Source organism: Habropoda laboriosa, unplaced genomic scaffold, assembly GCF_001263275.1.
Source record: "Habropoda laboriosa isolate 0110345459 unplaced genomic scaffold, ASM126327v1 scaffold57, whole genome shotgun sequence".
Classification (NCBI taxonomy): domain Eukaryota; kingdom Metazoa; phylum Arthropoda; class Insecta; order Hymenoptera; family Apidae; genus Habropoda; species Habropoda laboriosa.
The window spans coordinates 4,398,951-4,418,753 of NW_017100229.1; the positions used below are offsets into that span (position 1 = coordinate 4,398,951).

Below are 19,803 nucleotides of genomic sequence, written 5' to 3' on the forward strand. Positions count from 1 at the left end.
ACAACACGGCAATCTCCTGGATGAATACTATTACAATACTAAGAAAAAAAAATAACCAAAATGCGTCACGAGTTGAGATGATTGTGTATACATATGTAGAGTGCTTCTTTCTATAGTTCTAAAAGAGCTCGAATGACGTCACGATAGCGGTTCTATCACTACGAATTTATCGCGTTTCAACGCGTTACAGTTAAAAGTCCATTTAATTACTAACTCGCGTATACCTTCTCGATAATCTCTACATACGAAGCACTTACATCGTCGTCAATTTCTAACGTGACAAATATCACGCGGTAAAGATTATATACTACGCGTGATAACTCCTTCTTTACAGAGGCCGCCGGTGTCGTTCTCGATTTGTTTTCCTCGTCGTCGTTCTCTCCGTTATCATTGTGTAATTTCTGCTCTGATCATCGTTGTCTTATCAATTTCGTCACTGGGCCAATACATACTACCGTGACGGTATAGTGTCGTGCATCGTTGCTATCAGCTTTGTTATGGCGGCGTCACCGGCGTCGCCATCATAGTATATTTACAAGTGCACACTTACCTACGTTCGTTTACGGGCAGACGTAACAATAAAAAAAAGTTGTACCAATTAAAAATATTACAACGAGTATTTCTCAAATTATTTTCATACAAACACCATTTTACTTCTATAACTGTCAACGTATTACTCGTGTCGCTTGCAGGAGTGAGGCAACGGCATATATAGTGGAAAACTTTGGACGAGTTCAATGTACGTCCCTCTCTTTAAAAAACTTCGTGCGTCCGTGAGAAACTGTTTCTGTCGTAAAAATGCCAAAAAATCGGCTAGTTACCCGTTCAGTGACCAACAGTCGACCACATCACATGACTTTAAATTTGGAGTGTACAGAAGAACCACTCAGCGAAGCTCAGTTAATGTTACGATTAGAACTGAAGGAAAATTATGACAGAGTGTGTTCTATTTGCTTCTTCTCAAACTCTCTTTCAAATCAAATTCTCAATCGAAATGTTTACTTCAATCGTTCGTCTCTAACTTTTAGGTTGCTGCTACTTTAGAAGAATTGGTTAAAGATCACGGAGGTAAATTGGTATGCCAAGCAGGCAATGTCAACGGTTATCAGTATACATTGTAGGTATCATTTTCTACATAGATGTTATCTTTTTGCAATTGCTGCTCTTTTAGCAAACTCAGTGTTTGTATCTTCTCGTATATACCAGGCCTCCAAATCCTGCACAAGCACTGGTTAAAAATACTCCTCAACCCATTGTGAACGTAGTAAGTGTTGCCAAAGTGTAGAACAATCTTCTATATCGTATAATAATTTACCTGTCTTTGTAAACGGTGCTGCTTACAGAATCAAAGTAAAAGTCAGTCCATTAAACTTAACGTGTTGAACAACGCAAACGGATCTCAGGGTAACATACAACTGGTGGTGGATTCACGAATGGGAGTTATTCTTGGCTCCGTGGCACAATCTCAAGGTAAAAGAAAAAAAAAAAAAATACACAAACTTTCTACAAATGGACACAAAAGTGCGACCAATTCGTCGTAATAATAACAAACGATTAATCGTAGGGGCTGCTATAACTAGCGTACCTCAAAATTCGGTATCCTGTACTTCGGCATTGACACCAGCATCAACATCCACATCTACGGCTACAGCTATACCTACCATCGCGCATTCTCAAACGGAAAATGTACGAATTCTTTTATCGTTGTCTAATTTAACCGAAAGTCAATTTTAAATACCATACGAATAACAAATATTCATTTTCCTCAGTATAAGTATACTCGATCCGGACGCAGAACAAAGGTGCTCCAAGTGCAACAGTCGGACATAATAGAGGAAGTATGTTACGCGTAAATATCGTTTCACTCCATATATTTTTCTTTCTTATCAAACTGATCTCGTCTGACTCTGATTACGTAGCCCACGCTAGTTGCTCGTGGAAGACAGAAAATAGGATGCCCAACGCACGTTGTCACACCAAGTAAGTCGTATATGGTCGCATTTAATACCTTCCTTTTCTTTTTCACTAACTACGTGCATATTAGCGTTAACCGTTCACTGTTTTCTCATCATTTTCTTACGAATAATTGTGTAACCACTTTTTTTTTCTTTTTTTTTCTCAGCTAGTACCAGCCCGCAAGGAGTAACTAATCTCAGAATAAAAACAGTGAGCAAGCAACAAATTACACCGTCGGTATCGTCGAACGTAGGTGCAACAACAGGAACGGCAACACCCACGGTAACGACAACTACAGCGAGATTGACTATTACAAAACCAACGGAACATACGAGTATCGGTGGAATATCGGTTGGAAATAAAAACGCAGGTTAGAACACGACACATACCTCGTCACACATACCACCAAATTACACATTGCTGAAAAATGTCTAGAGTGTTGCTATTAATAGCTATATCTATGAAGTAGCTATTTCGACAGCGTCATAGCTCTGATATAGTATGTATACAACGCTTCGTGTTTGTTCGTTATGTGTCCATCAGACAACTAGGATTGTCGGTGTTAATTACAATAATTCTTTCAATTTAGCTGGCGACCACGTCGACGACTCGAAGAAGAATCTTCCGGACGGAAGGGAAGTAACTTTTAACAAAATCAACGGTGGCAGAACCTTTCCTTCCTTGGTGGTCATAGCTAGACCAAATCTTCGTGCAAAGGATATCGCGCCTCAAATAGCTCAGAAAGAAAGATCCGAGTTAGGTACCTATCGACAAAGATCTCGTTTTATCGCCCCCCCCCCCCCCCCCCCCCCCCGAACGTTTCAGATATTAAAGTCAAGAGCGTACTCATGTTCTCCGCTACCAAGTTTGCCGAATGGCTGATACAGCAAGGGTTAGTAAAGTCCGAACAATATTGCACACAACACAGTAATAATTATCAAAGGACCAAATTGAAATTAGGAATGTACAGTGATCAAGGTACATTTCCATACTCGGGAGGATACGTTTGGATCTCAAGTTGTTGTCCGGACCGTTTCGTTTCCGTCTTTTCCGGTTCCATTTTTCAAGGAGCAACCTATACACCTACTGTCCTTCTAAAATTAATTTATCATTGGGCGTGCCAAACGAACGTTCAAAATGTCGTTTCCTGGGTGAAGGTGTCGAATCTGTACGTGAAAAATTTTTACACCCATTTACGTAGCATTTGCACAGCCGCAATTTGGGATAAAACTCGCAAGATGGGAGGTAAAAATTCAGTGATACAAGTCGGCGTAATCAGTTTAGGCACGACATCGCAAGACGGAAACTTGCGGCAAGTTAAAGTTGAAGTGCTCGGTGTATTAGATCATGCCACGCTCGATTTAAGATTGAGAGCATGCGATCCGGTGCAAGACGGTGATAGATCGTACAAACGACGATTCAATAATATTTTACATCCTTTGAAAGAGTGGGTCCACACAGATTCGAAAATTATGACGGACTTCACCGTTGATAAAAGTACGCTCGAAGAAATGGGTTTTAATCACGTAACGCAATCGGCATTCTCCGATCAAAGTCCGCGAAATTTTACGAGTAATTATCACATTATGGAGTACTTGAGAAAAATTGTTCCCAGAATGTTTCAGAATACTCTGAGTTTACTCAGTAGACAAATGATACAACAATTTTTGGACGAGTTAGTATGGAGAGAAATGTACGGTTCGACCGCTGCGCGTGCATTTGACAACATTATCGCACACATCGCAGAACAAACTAGAATCGACTCTAGCGAAAGTCTCTTGGATCGTTTGGCTAAGATAGCTGCCAATCCGTTTCATAATTGGTCTTACTCGAATGTGAATCCGCCACCGTTGACACCGCTCATGACAATAAGCAAAGAAGACATTCACGCGGGCTGCGAAGTCCTCGTTCCGGTTAATGCCAACGTTAAACAGCAACAAGAAGCATTGTCTTTTGTTCAAACGAAAAAACCTGGACCAAAGAGAGGGCGAAAGAGAAACCCAGCAACGGCGGCTAGCCCAGAACCGGAAGCGAAGAAAGGTGTGTTTGATTCGAAAGGTACCCGAGAAAAAGACAAGGAGGGCAAAAACGATCAGATACAGTTGCAAGAACTTTACTACGCTACTATGGAAGGTGACAAGAGTCTTCTTTTAAAAGAACATAAATGCTCGTTATACTTTAAATGCTTCCTATGCGCTGCAACGATGCGTTCCAATACAGACGTGATGGAGCATACTATCGGTCATGTACCGCCACAAGTACCCGGACAATCGGATTCCCCCGTCTGTAGGTATTGCTGCACAGCGTTTTCATCTCAACATCAGATGATTACACACGTTACGGAAACACATAGCAATTTTGGCCACTCGGACAGTGGCATGGTTGTTTGCGCTATTTGTGAGCAGAAATTCGGGAAAAGTGGTCTCCTTGTCAACCACTTATCATCGATGCATTGCCCTTCGGAAATGCCGTACCGATGCGAGAGCTGCGGCTACCGTACTTCCAGTCATAAAGACGCTATCGATCATTTTTATCGAATTCACGAGAAGGGCGAGGGGCTACAGTGTCCTTATTGTTTGAAAGTAATAGATTTCGTAAGAGACGGCAATCCAAGTGTTACCAGCGTTCATGCTTTCTTATTGCATATGCAAAGACACGTTATCAGAAGGGAACAAGGACGGGGGAATAAGTGTTCAAGATGTTGCCTTTGGTTTAATCAAAAGAGTTCGTTAAAAATCCACCAAAGGGAATTACACGATTGTGTTTCCGATTCAAACGTTGTTCCGTACTCGAGCGGTAACGATGAAATAATGGTATCGAAACAACGACCTCAAAACAGGCGGTTCGAAATTGACAGCCCTGTAACGGAATTACCACACGACGAAAGAGTCACAAAATGGATTACCGGCCCGGTCACAGTGAACGTTCCAGACGATAATCTGTCTTGTAAAGAATGCGAGGAGGATATAGACGAGCAAGATCATTATCCAGGTGAACAAAAATGTCAACAATGTCCCTATGTCACTTGTTGTTGGCGTGCGTATAAGGAACATCAACAACAAATTCACAACGAACGACCTATGACCAGCTTGGTAGTTCCTTCTCCTCTCATAAATATTCCATTAGATAAAAGAATGCAATGTTCGTGCGGTTACGCGACAACCGACGGAAATCAATTAGCTACACATTTAATCAAATGTAAAACAGTGTCTGCCTATCCACTGGAAGATACAGCACCGTCCGGAATGTTGAACAGTTTGGGTTTAGTCCCGAAAAATAATCCCGACGAAACAGCAGACGTTGATGGCAAAAGGACTAATTTACATTAGGCATTGAACGAAGTACAAGTTTTCAAATGCTTTAGGCACCATGAATGATAAGTTAACGATTTAGACAATTAGAGCGTGTGTGACTTTTGAAACATTGGAAGAGAAAAAGTAAATTACACCTGTATAGTTAATAATAAGAAGAAAATAGCAACTTACTTCGCTTAGAGTATATATCATTACAAACATAAGAAAGGATTTAAATTGTATCCTAGTTCGAATCGGTTTTCACGTTACGTGTACCATTTTCACTTCTATCGTCGAATCTCGTATGCCCCATCGTATACCGTTGCCTCGACACCAAAAATCTACAATGAATCAAATTTGAACAACCGGATCGCCAATATTTTACATACGTTACGTAACTACACCAACATGTATCGTTTGAAAATACTGTAACAATAATTACACACATTTTTGTTGGACTATAGGGTTTCATCGATTAATCATTAATACGTTTATATTGCTGAGTTGTACCTTTATACGAAATAATAAATCGTTGCATGAAGAGGATACTTCTCGTCAAGTTTGAAAATATGTACATACGGAGAATTACGCATGTGTGTTGTCCCGTAAAGAAATGGTTTCTCCTTTAATTCTCCTCCCGATATAGAGAACGAAGTATAGAAAAACTTATTTATTTTTCGAACTTTTATTTAGCAAGTACGTTTTTCCGTAGTTTCGATAATAAATGTAGCATACATATGTATCTTTACGTGCTCAACTGTACGAGAATACAGTATTTACACAATACTAACTGATAAAATTAGAATGCACCGATGAATTATTATTCTTCAATCGAAGAAACTGAGGCAAGTTGAAAACTATTTGTGTTAACATGTAATAGTTCGTCACTCTGTACTTATTTATATTTCTAGCAAGCTATCAACACCTTTTTTTTATTTTTTTTTTATTTTTTTTTTTTTTTTTTTTTTTCAATTTTCTAGCAAGCTATCAACACCTTTTTTTTATTTTTTTTTTTTTTTTTTTTTTTTTTTTTTTTTGCAATATTCCAACTCTTCACGATTTTACAGCCATTCAATGTCGTCCGTCCATTATCGAGTCAACACTAAAGAAAGTATTTATCAGCACAAATTCCACAATGTTAATTGATCGGGGTTATCAAAAGAATTATTATTACCATCGTTGCTAAAACCGTTACCGTTACACGATCGTTGCTTATTATATGTCTAAACATTGTCACATCCGTAACGAATCGTCGTATGTACTGTTCATAGTTAACAAGGAAGAGAACACACGCTGGGATAAGGAAAATCGTTGGTAACTCGAATGTTATCTTCTGGTTATTTCTAAAACGTGCGAACAAGCACCACTCAGATTCACAATCTACCGATTTCAGACACGATCCGAGACGTGACACTCCAAAATTGGGAGAAAACCTACGACGGCTTGGCCATCGATGGTTGTTTCTTCCATGGGTTGTGCAGTGTCGCGGCTGGCTCGTGTCTTCGACAGAGCTCTCACGCGGTTCGGATAATCGTGCGATGCGCCTGGATTTGCTTGGTGAGGCTTGGAAAGGGAACGGACTTGGCACGCAAAGACAGAACACCATCTGGGCAATCTTTTCTCTCCGCATCATCAAAGTCCTATATCCCAGGATAAAATCCTTCGATTCGAAAAAGCGGGGGGGGGGGGGGGGGGAAAAATATACTTTCACGGTTCGCAACGGCATAATAAAGAAACATTTTTTCACCCAGTTTTATCGTTACAACGACCGCTGCCAGTGTATAATTTATTGCTGAAAAATGTTCACAGAAATATCTATCATAAGGAGATATTTGAAATATTCCGAATACGATTCTTCGATTGCAAATCACTCTCGATATTGCCTATATCTCATTAGAGAGACACGTAGTAATTGTTACACCGAATTACCACGTGAAACTGAAACTACTTTCAAAAATATTTCATTTTTACGAACGGTATCGAAGTTAATGTCCTATTTGAACTAATTTTTATCGAATAAGCCATCGATTTGTATACATCGACTGCGAAAGAAGAAAAATACAAACGAAAGAGAAGGTAACTTAAGGTATTTAAACACTGGTTGCGCATCGTTACGCGTATTCCGTGCGCGTTGCACGTACGTATGCGCACGTACACACATGTGTAATAACACATACAAACGATTTAAAAAAAATTATACGACGATACAAGATAAAAAACACGCTTAAACCCAATCCGCCACAATTAACATTGAGATTTATCGGTAATAAATTCCTTTTATAATTTGACGTTTCTTAGCCTTATGTAAATTGTGTAAGCCTCGAGATGTCGTCAAATTTTTTACGTGGGAAGCTTCGTCAGCAGTTTACATGCTCTTAAAAGTTATCAACATTGTATTCAAGAGAATGAATCGACATTTTCGTCGACAGCCTGTTATGTTCGCGATCTACTACGTATACCCGACTATTAGTTTCGGTTTGTTCTTCATTTCATCGTATCTCTCCGTTCTGTACGTGTTTGTATACATATACATGTACGCATGTACGTATACGTGCCTTTCTCTTAAATTTAACGCCAAGGTGTACAACACAACGTTGAAAACATCTTTACGGTTATTATCGCGAACGGTGATACGACAGACTCAATTGCTGTTCCATAACATTCCTACAGACCTGTAATTTCTTCGTACCAAACACATATCGGAAAATATTAAGGCAATTGAGAAAAGAAGAAACCAAATTTACGATTCGTGATTTTTATAGCTTGTAATTTCTCGTTCACTTCTGGTTGTGGAAAAATGCGTGGATGTTTTCGCAATGTTCGTTCCTGTAACTAAAAAATCGAGAAGAAAAAGAAAATAAACAAGATTAATTGGAAGATAATAACGACGTTTTAAAACAGAAAAGATAAATAAGGTGAAACAAGAAGGTTAGAATTTTCCACGCGAAAAACAAAAGAAGTACCTGTGCGTTAAATTTGAAAGAGAAGCCGAGCTTCTGTGGTTGATTACTCGATGGTATAGAGCATGTAGAGATTGCCAGCATCACTGCCTGGTGGTACCAAGGAGTGAGTGGGCGGTAGAACAGTGAAGCCCAAAAACATGAAGGTACGAACCAGCATTGCTAAACCACAACAACAAAGTGTTTTAGGCGAGAAATTTTTTCTCTCGTAACCATTTTCATTGGAATCAAAGAACGGTCGACGACAAGTACCTCGATCCGTTCTGTCTTTACGTAGACATACGATGATATTTGTACATCGCAGTGTTTCTTCTGCGTACTCCAGGAGCGAAACGAAGCCTTCTTTCGAACCTTCAGGCAGAAGACAGCTTGGCACGCGAATGTAAAGACAGCGACGCCATACTACCGTTTCCCATTCAACGGATGTGCTTTCCGTCAAATGAAGAGTAAAAGTTAGGCGCAGTGATTCGCTATTTCGCACAGCTTTCAATAATTCATCCTCCTACAAATGTTAGGTTCGAAATTAACGAAAAAGTCGCAAACAACCAGTTACCGTTGATAATAAACTTATCGCAAATACGCACTTGAACAATGTGGGAGCTCACAGAGAGCTGACTCTGCTTGATCCCCACGCCGCGGCTCTCTGTGTTGACTGTAGATACAGACAATGCGGCATGGGGCACATCAGGACCACCACAGAGGCCCCACACCCAGCGTTATACAGTAATGTTGCTGAAGTCTAGAACCTTCTTCTAAACTTTCGTCCATACACTTGCTCGACATGTCACTGTAATTGCACATATTAATCAATAACGTTAAAGCCACTAAAGGAGAAGCTATTTCAAAAACCAGGTCCTATGTTTAATTCTATCTTTGTGTACGCGTGTCTATCCCTTTGGTTGTCTCTTGGTTTTTAGTACCCTTCTCCTCCTCCTCCTCTCTGTTTGTGTATCTTTCTCTCTTTACCGTACCACCACATTTTAGAAGAAAAGGATTACAACTACCATTTATTTTCAAGAATACCGTATTTACTACACGTGCGTATATAGAAGAACCACGAGATTTGCAAGTAAACTGTATTTGAAAGAACAAATATTAAATTAACAAATACCTCGTGAATCGTTAAACTATCGAGCAAGGACGCGATTAATATCAACGATACGGGACATCACGAGGATGGATACATAATATTTCAAAACGTTCTCGATGCCAAACTGAATTATCGAAGAAAATCATTTTTTCTTACGCTAAAATTATCCAAAGACTATGCACATATCTCTCTGTAATAAGTTCGTGTCGATGCAATAATAATAATAATAATAATAATAATAATAACGCAACAGATATCCAGCGACGTCCAGCGCGTTATGTGCAATTTTTGCTACACGTTTAATTTGATATGCTTCTAGCGAATAAGCAACTACAGATATTTCATCAATATTCGTGCAAGATAAGTGCTTTTATTCGAATAACAATTCGTCGTTTGTAATCAGTGGTTTCATATCGAAGATAAGATTATAGGGTGATTTCATTCTGCTTTTCCGTTAATATAGCTCGGTAAAATGCGCACCACTTAATATACGACGACGACGACGACAACAATGACAATTATGTAAGAAATCTCTGTGATTCATCTATATGTTCATACACATATATAACGTATGATTATTTCCGTCTCATCGTAGCAATTTGTATCAAGTGTTCACGATATCGCTAATTATTACGAACTGACGCACTATTATTGAAGCAGATTTATACTTCCGTTTTGCTTCTTCTTTTTTTCTCTTCAACTTCAACGAAACGGTGTACAACAATAACAAAATTTTCTCCTTCGTTACATTTTTGTATATTTGTACCTATAAAGAAAACAGCTGACACGTACGATGTATCGACGCATACGCGTTCGTTCTACCTACGTCACACAATGGATGTTCGTGATTCACGTGGCATTATACGTGTGAACCAAATTGTAATAATCTTTCAGAAAATGTATCAAATGTCATTGCCGCGAATGTTTCTTTCCTCTCTGCTCCGCCCCTTTTAAGCAATTTTTATTCGATCCTACTTTATACTGTACAAAATTTGCTAAAAAATAATACATCCATCTTGTACGTATTTGAAGAGAAAAAAAGTATGACATTAATCAGGAGCAGATTGATCACGAGACTTATTATTATCAAGGAGAAGGATACAATTTGAAAAGTAACGATGCGTCAATCGTTAACACATCATTCGTGTATAATATTCAAAAATTTAGCAGTATAGTTTATATTCGTAGAGAAAAGTAATAGTAAAGAATACTGGTAAATAGAATACAAGATGGCGGTGATGGACAGAAATGGCGCAGTAGTCGTATGATACTTACCAATTGCTCGATATTAGACTTGGCATTATTATGCCCTTTTTACTACTTTCGCAATTACTCAACGGTAGGCTGGAATTAATACTCATACTTCTTTCTTCGTAAAATTTTGACGGCTGTAATTTTACTCTCTCACAACGAAGTAATCGCTAGAGAGTAGCGATGGATACACGATAAGAATTAGCGTAGAATTACTAACACACGAGGCAACCGTCTTACTCGCGAACGAGCGAACCGATACTGAAGCGCTCCTCGTCGAATATCGACGACTCAGCTCGATTCCCGCTCCTATTCGATTCGATACGATACGATACGATTCGATAATACATATATCGATTATATTTTTTCACGTCGACAGATTTCGTCGAGCGTTAACAACAATGTGTAGTATCGACATTTATGCGATTAAAATTTTAAAACTGGTCAATTTTCAGTTGAACAAATAAAAGAGCAACGATCGAAATATCGCGGTTCCGATATTTTTGTAAAGTCACGTACATGTACCGTTTTAAATATCGGTTGTTGTTCAATTGAAATAATAATCGTTACACGTGATTAATTCCTTTTGTTTTTCTTTTCACAAAGATAATCGAGCTTCAAAAGAATACTTGTTTTCGAAACGTTTAATTTCACTTTTAACTAATTTTATTTCAACCGATGTATCATCTTCCATGTTTGTAATCGATACTTGAAGAAAGAAGTAGCGGGAAAAATTTTTCACTTGCGACATTTTGTTCTTAATACGGCTACGATGTATCGAAGAAGGGGTGCACAGGAGAGTTAAATTCTTCGCTCCCTTGAAATATCATTTCAGTTTCAACTTTGTACGATCATTTTTATGAATTTTTCACGTCAAGGCACAATATACTCATTACATCGCGAACGTACAAACATAAAGAAATTAACGCTCTATCCTTTTGACAAAAGTTATCAACGACGACATCTTCTACATATGTATACAATGTACAATTATTTTTATATACCGCCGCGGAGTTTCGACGAAATTCAATGGGAGTAAATTGAAAAAATTAAACGCTTATAAAAATTTTACGACAGATACAGATTTCAATTGATAATTGGCGTTGCATCTGGTAAAAAGGAAATTTAACCACACATCACTTGACGAACAAAGTCTTCATAATTTATGTTACCCTGCGAATCTTCGTGACCAGCCAACAAAGTTTCAACTTCTTCATCGCTGAGCTTCTCACCTAACAACAGAGAAATCAGGACTGATCAATAATCTTTATGCCAAATAAACTAAACCACATTATTACCAATCACGTATGAAATAGTTACAAAGGAGTAATTCTTTTTACACACCCAACGTGGTCAAAAGGTGTCTCAATTCGGCAGAAGAGATGAAACCATTTCCATCTTTGTCGAAATGACGTAGTCCTTCTATAAAATCATCAGCAGTATCAGACGTACGAGATTTACTTATCGCTTGATAAATTGGCAGAAAGACTTCGAAGCTGATACGTTCGTCAGGTTTGTGTTGATGAGTAAATTTCTTTACATCCGATTCAGTCGGATTTTGCCCTAGAGCACGCAACGCGTCTCCAATTTGGGCTACATGAATTTTCCCATCCCCTCGGCTGTCGAAGAGTTGAAACGCCTCCTGAAATTCTGTTACAAAGGGGAAAAGCTTCATCGTCACAAATGTTGCAATTATTATAAAATATACGTGTCGCGTTGTTGGTAGGAACATGCTGAAATATTTCGAATAGTATCTGTCCTTTTTACTTTGGTTCAAAAGGCAATCAGTTACACAAATAGATCCGTTTATTTACCCTCGACAGATGACATCATTCTGTGTGTTAATTCTTGATAACTACAACCGTAGTACATTGTCGTGGGTTTTATGTACACACAAATATATGTATATTATATGCATATATGATGTGTGCAAATATGTTTAAACGATTCAAACGGAAAGAAATAGAAGGGAAATATGTCGAATTGCGTTTCACTTCCTATACACGATTTCGATAATACGGAAAATCAACAATTCTCGAAATTTGCATGTACGTCGTTCACGCGACACAGATATACACCAACGGCACTACGTTCGGAAACGATTTAAAGGCGAATATAAAGGTTCTACCGTCGTTACGATGCAACGCTATACACTTTTTGTCCTCGTTTCTTCTTTCCTGCTACTATTTCGTCGTCGAAGTACCTAACCATAAATGGTAATCGCTGACACGTAATTCGATGTCATCGGGGTGGGTCTAATAAGGAAAACGATATTCTTGACCTACATTAAACACGGAGAAAAAACTGTTCGCTTCTCTTTAGTCTCGTTCCGCCGTCTTGTGTCAAAAATTTTCTTCGCGTTTACTTACCCGCTAACTGATCTTCCGAATAAGATGCCTGAAAATATACATAAATTGCCGTTTATCGTTATCTGCGTTTAAATACATTTCAAGTAACACAATGACGATAATATGTGAACGAAACACGTAAAAATACTAACCATTTCAATCGCTGATTGTACGAAAAACACACAATACGTACGTCTCTTTCTATACGCGAGCGTGTATACGTATGCACGTTGTTGAACGACGAGCGCCTCGATCGTTCCGTGTCTCTTTCAACCCACTTGCAGAGTTGTCTCGGAAGGAGTCGTAACGTAGTCGTTCGGTTTTTACAATAGGAGATCGATCGAATCGATCGAAATCGAAGTGAATTTGTTCGGTGTTGCAATAATTTATTGAATTCCAAGATATCGTCCACGACGTCCACGCTCTACGACTCATGCGAACCAGCCACGAGGCTCGCCATTCTGCGATTCTCATGCGAATCCAACCTCTCCGCAGTTTCAACACGAACGCACACAACCCATACGATAGAGATACGCACTCGCAGGCGAACTGAACGTGTAACCCCACAAGTACCATTCGTAGTTTTGCTTAATATTTAAATACAATACGTGTAATATTTTTACATCATCGGAGTAGTGCGTAATTTTCTTCTAAATTCGAGTGGTTAGTCAACGTTAAGTGTCGAATCATCGAGAAAAGTGATTGTAATATAATAAAAGGAAAGAAAAAACGTGTCGGCGCGTTAAGTTTCGGATCGAGTTTAGTAGACCATGCGTACATTCAGAATCATGGCCGGTTTCCATAAAGGAAGCTGTATATAGCATTTCTGAGTAGGACGTTCGGAGTAAACGAAGTGTCTCGAAGCGGTTTATTCGTCATTGGACTTGTATATTTTTCACACAAAAACCATTCGTTTATAGCTGCTTTCTCGTATGTAAATCCGTCTGAAAACGGTAGTATTAATTAAACGATTCGTCGTCGTAATTCCGCGAGCGTAATTCTTTCTCAGGGTTTTTACCACAGCATCGAACAGGTTCTTTCATTATTTCACGCGTGATAGGGCATAAAAATTCGTCGGGTATTTCGTTATCGTCTACATTGATTTCTACAGAATTACCGTCTTCACGTTTCAACCAGTATAATTGCGTCGTAAGTGCTTCCGTCGTCTGAAATCATACGTAGAACAATTACGAAGATCGGTACGAACGTGTCGCAACTTACTTCTTCGTCTCGATCGATACGGAGCCTTTCTATCAATTCATCTTCCGATACGGCGAGTAATCGTCGCCCCGTTAACGAAGCCGCGCAAGCTTTCTCAGTTAACGTCGACAAGCCTATTTCTTCTAGCCATTTCAACGTATCGTCTATTTTCCAATCCGCAACCTTGATACGATTTGTCGTTATCATCGGAATGTGTATCGTTACGACGCTTTTGAATTCGTACCTTTTTTCTGTTACGTTTCAAGTTGTTCATCAGCACGTTTTGCGAAATCAACATCCGAGGTATATTCCAAATTAGAACAGTTTTATCGAGAGCACCTACGAATACAGTTGTTAACGTAACAAGAGAAACGATTAAGCAAATACGATCGGAGAAAGATAATTGGTCGAGACCTGTGATAAAAAGGGAAGTGTCTTCGGAAAAAGCGCAGGTAGTTACAAGATTTTCGTGCTCTTCCAGCACGTACAAGCATAATCCAGAGTACTGAAATCATACAATTTCTCATACGATCACGGTTCACCGATCGGAATACATACCGTGCTCCATATGCGCGCTGTTTTATCGGTAGCCACGCTTCCTAAAATTTCAGATCGGGTTGGAGAAAATCGAACGCAGGTCACGTTGCCGCCATGTCCGGTGAAAGATATCTCTTCCTCGTATCGTACATCGTCGCCACTCCTTCCAGCACCTCCTTCCGTAACCTCGACTCTTTTAGAAATTGTTATTTGCCACAACTTAACCAAGGAGTCGTTGCCACTTGTTGCTAGGAAATAAGTATCGCTGTTCACGTTTGTTTTTCTGCCTACAATCGGAAGCAACACGTACTTAACGTTTCATCGCGTAAAGGCGTTCGTTCACACAAATCCCATCGACGTTTACCGGTAATATCAGACGTTGGGCTAAAGTCACATCCCTGAACGCCCAAATTATGAGCCTCTTCGCAAGTCGTCAATGCTGTAGTGCAATTTTGGTGATCGGTGGTACGGAACAATCTCCAAGTACCTTCGTTACAAGCGGTAACCAAATAACGCGAATCATGCGTAAAGGCGATTGCGTTCACCGCATCGGAATGACCTTTGAAAACGCTACGGTGTACATTTGACAATTTAATACAGCGCACGCATCGTGCACCGTTCGATAAAAAAAAAAAAGTGTCGGATAAAAATGTACGCCTACCCAAGTTCTTCCATATTATTCACACCCCATATCGTTGTCCTCTCGTCGTCTCCAGCAGTGGCAATTTTAGTACCATCCGGTGACCATCGACAAACACGAATACCAGATCCCGAATTAACGAAAGATGATTTCGCTTGAGATCCGTTCTACGAAAGGAACGGGAGTATAAGTACGTGGTATGTAAACGGCACAACGTTTCCCTCACCTCGGTATTCCATACGATAGCTGTACCGTCCGAGGAACAAGAAGCGAGCATAGTACCGCACGGGCTAAATTCCACGTGATTTATACCGTACTTGTGACCGTCCAGTGGACTGTAAGATTTTTCTCGGAATTTCATACCGGTCGTTTCAGCTTCCTCGTCAGCGGCGGCGGCGGCGGCTGCCTCGATGCTCCAAACTCGCACCAATTTATCCCTAACGGAAGGAGCGCGATAGAACGAATAATTTCAAGTACAACAGTTCCAACTAACCCAGATCCAGAAGCAATAAGACGATTTCCGTAAAAAGCTACGCTGTTTACAACACCAGCGTGTTCTTCCAATCTTCGAACCAATTGGACATTATCTGCGACGGAAGTTTCCGCATATTCGTTTCGTTCGTATTTAGCACTCTAGAAAAGGAGGACGAACTAAGAAACGAACAAAGTAACGGTTCGAACAAACTAACGGAACGCACCTCTTCGCGATCCTGTGAAAGTAAAGCAGGTGTGAAACGTCGTGCAAGCTCCGAATCGAGACACAAGTTTCCCGTGAGATCCCAAACGATCGCAGATTTGTCGTTGGAACCTACGTCGTTGGACGTGAACGTGAAACGTACGTATACACATGCGCGATTGTACATTTTAACGAAACAACAGCATTACCGGTCGCCAATAAATTTCCGTCTCTCGAGAATGCGCAGCATGCTACGTATCTGTTATGCCCCGATATTATCGTCCTTACTTTTCCGGAACTCTGAAAATGTAAACCAACAACAATTTCGTATTTTATTTATATTTTATTTCATACCGTTTCCCAGATCACTGCTGTTTCGTCGAGGCCGCTACTAGCGACGTACAATCCGTTCGCGTTGAAGCGAACACAGGTTAGAGCACTACTGTGTTTCTCCATGATTCTGCAGAGATTTATCTTAGCAGTGGACGGTTCGACGTCGCGTTTCGGCTGTACCGCAATTATCTCCCACAATTTGACGCAATGATCGTTACCGCAAGTAACCAGTTGATACAGTTTTGTGAATGGTTCGTTACCTAAGAAGATATCGTATGAAGGTATGTACGTTGGTCCGTTATCTTTACGTACTTGTAATCTCCTGAGAAGTTGAAAAGTCACAAGAGACAACGCCTAAATCATGAGCATCGTCTATCCAGGCGAACTCCAGGCACGACGACGACGACGACGAGGAGTCGGTAATATCAGCGACGGAGAATAATTTCAATACACCGAAAGTGCAAGTGGTAATTAGCCAACTGGAATCCGGAGAAAAGCACACACCTTGCACAGAACCGTCGTGTTTTTGAAAACATCTGAATACATATACGGACAGAGATATCGTTATGCCAAGTTAAATATACAACGAAATATACATGTTCTTGCCTGATTAAATTACGGCGTATCAAATCCCAAAGGCAAACTTGCCCGTTGTCTCCAGCGGTAACAAGTAACGTCGAATCTGGCGAGAACCTACAAACTCTCACAGCTTCTCCACCTATTTGAACCATGGTGTGAATTTTCGATCCTGTCTGGAAACGAACGGTAGGTAATACCAATTGTCGCTTAAAGGTATCGACGAAATCAATCTTACCCTTAAATTCCAAAGTAACGTTGTACCATCTATACTAGCTGAAGCTATCATTGTCGACCGAGGGCTCACTTTTACCGATGTAACTCCATACTTGTGCCCCTGTAACGGCGAAAAGTATGCTTCCACGTATCCTACACCTGTTCGCCATTGCCAAACTCTGACGTGTTTGTCTCTGAAAGTGAGACACTCGTAGAGAAAGTCGTACACACGTAGAAGATCTTTTGCAAATTTTTTACCCCGATCCAGTTACCAGTATGCAATCACCGGCAAAATCGACACTCGTCACGTCACTCGTGTGAGCCATCAAGGTTTGCAGAACTCGGGCGTCCCTCGTCGCGCTGGTCATGTTTGTGCGTACGATATCGTTCCTCACACGCGCGATTCCTTTCCACTCGCGTACACCTCTTTACTCCGATTATTAAAAAAGAGTGTATTCAAGGAATACGTGGTAAGTTCGAGACCTTGATCGTGTGCGCATGTTCCTGTATATATTGTTCACTTTGTAAAAATTCGACCGGATATAAATACGTTACCGCTCACTTATCAAGCAACGAATATTGTATCGTATGTCCGCGTCGGAAAATCGATGTGAAATAGTGCGGTGAACCAGCCTTCTTTATTCGAGTGATGTTGTACATACATACTTATACCTACGTATACCTATAAAGCAATTATTTAAAGCAGTCGTACGTATAGTAACGCTCCTACTGTTTCCTTGTACAAGAACAAATTGTACATTTGAATATAACATTATCTCGAAAAATTTCGAACCGTCCGCAATACGAGAGTCGAGAATATTTTTCTAAAAAAAAAACCCCGGAAAAGGGTTGAATCACGGTTGATACGAAATAATCGGTTGGTAAAGTAATCGATAATTGAATCTTACGTCGATCGAATCTTCGTCGATAAGACCTCGCAAATATGCTTGTAAAAGAAACTAATTTGCAACTCGGAGAGACAAACACTAGAACTGACTTATCCCGAACTGACCTTCCTAGAATTGATTTCAGCGTCCTTGAATGGACTGGTTATTTCCGAAAATTGGAATCAATGTACCTCCTTTTTCCGAAGAAGAGAAACGGAAGCTCTTTTTTCAAAGAATTCAAACGGACTATATCGCTGGTAACTCCTTGATGTATCGACGAATTTACAGTCAACGGAACGTCTATTCGATCGAACCCTTTCGTTTTATCCGTCACGTCTCAAGTACGATCGTATTACTTACTGCGTAACTCCCAGCAGGTTACCTATCACGACGATTCGCTGAACAATTGTACTCCCAACCCACGTTCGATTCACCCTTCTTTTACGCGATCGATTAAAAAAGTCTAATCGACGGCAAAAAGACGAAACAGAATGAAAACAGAAATTATCGTCGTAGGATTAACTCGCTCTAGTATCTCCACGTTCTCTCGTTTGAAACATGCAACAACCTCTGAAAAAGATCATCGTTTCCTTCTCGACCTGTTGTTACGGAAAAAGAACGGAAGCCCACCTCGTGCCCTCTACCTGTACCCACGCAAACTTACGCAGAAACAATTGACATTTTAAATTGTACCGTACAGATAGGGAAGAAAAGGACAATTCGTACGTCAAACTCTTCCGCAGGTGCCATCTAACAGCAGATACGAACACTGAAGTTTCTAGCAACAGCTCATAGATGGCAGAAGCATCGGCATATGATTGTGTGGTGTGTGTGCATGTAGCGCAGTTGCCATTTTTTTCGTCTTTCGCGCGCACGTGTTTGGAGTTAGGCGAACGACGTTGTACGTACGGACGAGGTTATGTATTTCGTTTAGGCGGTAAGTTTACGGTTCAAAGATTCGATAAAAACATTTTCGATTTAATTTGTAAAACTGAATTTTCTTACTTAACGCAGTACCAAAGATGCAAGGAAATCGTACGTCATAATTATCAAGGACAGTTTATTCATATGAAATTTTGTTAGAGTAAATTTAAATAATATTACAGAGCCGGAAAAAGAACGGAAGCCCACCTCGTGCCCTCTACCTGACCTACGCAAACTGACGCAGAAACAATTGACATTTTAAATTGGACGTACAGATAGGGAAGAAAAGGACAATTCGTACGTCAAACTCTTCCGCAGGTGCCATCTAACAGCAGGTACGAAAACTGAAGCTTCTAGCAACAGCTCATAGATGGCAGCAGCATCGGCATATGATTGTGTGGTGTGTGTGCACATGTGGCACAGTTGCCATTTTTTTCTGCTCTCGCGCGCACGTGTTTGGAGTTAGGCGAACGACGTTGTACGTACGGACGAGGTTATGTATTTCGTTTAGGCGGTAAGTTTACGGTTCAAAGATTCGAAAAAAACATTTTCGATTTAATTTGTAAAATTGAATTTTCTTACTTAACGCAGTACCAAAGATGCAAGGAAATCGTACGTCATAATTATCAAGGACAGTTTATTCATATTTGCCGCCTTTGGATTCACACACCAGCGAGAGGAAACGGAGAGATTTTAAATAAGTAAGTAGCTCTAAACAATTGTTATAAATTCTTTTATACTAATATAAGGTATTAATTTCGACATTTCGCAACAACTGGCAGAAAGGTTAGAAGGTGGTGAATTGTAAAAATCGTGGACGGTATGGTACGTATATTTCTATTCCAGGCGTATTTCAATGTGCGTATTTTTCATTGTTGGAATACTCTGCATTTGAATATTATGGAATTGGGATAAG

At 40.0% G+C, this 19,803-nt stretch overlaps 3 protein-coding genes across 3 annotated transcripts; 1 reads left to right on the forward strand and 2 right to left on the reverse strand.

Annotated features, from left to right (window-relative positions):
* The first annotated feature begins 784 nt into the window (after positions 1–784).
* On the forward strand, positions 785–6,140 carry LOC108571427. The gene is made up of 10 exons (XM_017933464.1): positions 785–939; positions 1,029–1,117; positions 1,207–1,264; positions 1,344–1,470; positions 1,565–1,686; positions 1,770–1,838; positions 1,920–1,980; positions 2,123–2,326; positions 2,546–2,716; positions 2,782–6,140. The coding sequence occupies exons 1-10, from the start codon at positions 799–801 to the stop codon at positions 5,283–5,285; spliced, it is 3,546 nt and encodes a 1,181-aa protein (XP_017788953.1). The 5' UTR covers positions 785–798; the 3' UTR covers positions 5,286–6,140.
* Positions 6,141–6,248: 108 nt separating this feature from the next.
* LOC108571426 (calglandulin-like) lies at positions 6,249–13,154 on the reverse strand. The gene is made up of 6 exons (XM_017933462.1): positions 13,051–13,154; positions 12,920–12,947; positions 11,895–12,200; positions 11,691–11,782; positions 8,213–8,711; positions 6,249–8,081 (listed from the first exon to the last, which is right to left on the reverse strand). Exons 1-5 carry the CDS (start codon positions 13,051–13,053, stop codon positions 8,256–8,258), a joined length of 885 nt encoding a protein of 294 aa, XP_017788951.1. The 5' UTR covers positions 13,054–13,154; the 3' UTR covers positions 6,249–8,081; positions 8,213–8,255.
* Positions 13,155–13,795: 641 nt separating this feature from the next.
* On the reverse strand, positions 13,796–17,015 carry LOC108571276 (WD repeat, SAM and U-box domain-containing protein 1-like). Its single transcript, XM_017933277.1, has 13 exons — positions 16,891–17,015; positions 16,306–16,606; positions 16,161–16,251; positions 15,974–16,083; positions 15,769–15,908; positions 15,502–15,712; positions 15,297–15,442; positions 15,000–15,205; positions 14,657–14,922; positions 14,513–14,603; positions 14,343–14,437; positions 14,120–14,281; positions 13,796–14,064 (listed from the first exon to the last, which is right to left on the reverse strand). Exons 1-13 carry the CDS (start codon positions 17,013–17,015, stop codon positions 13,858–13,860), a joined length of 2,151 nt encoding a protein of 716 aa, XP_017788766.1. The 3' UTR covers positions 13,796–13,857.
* Positions 17,016–19,803: the final 2,788 nt, after the last annotated feature.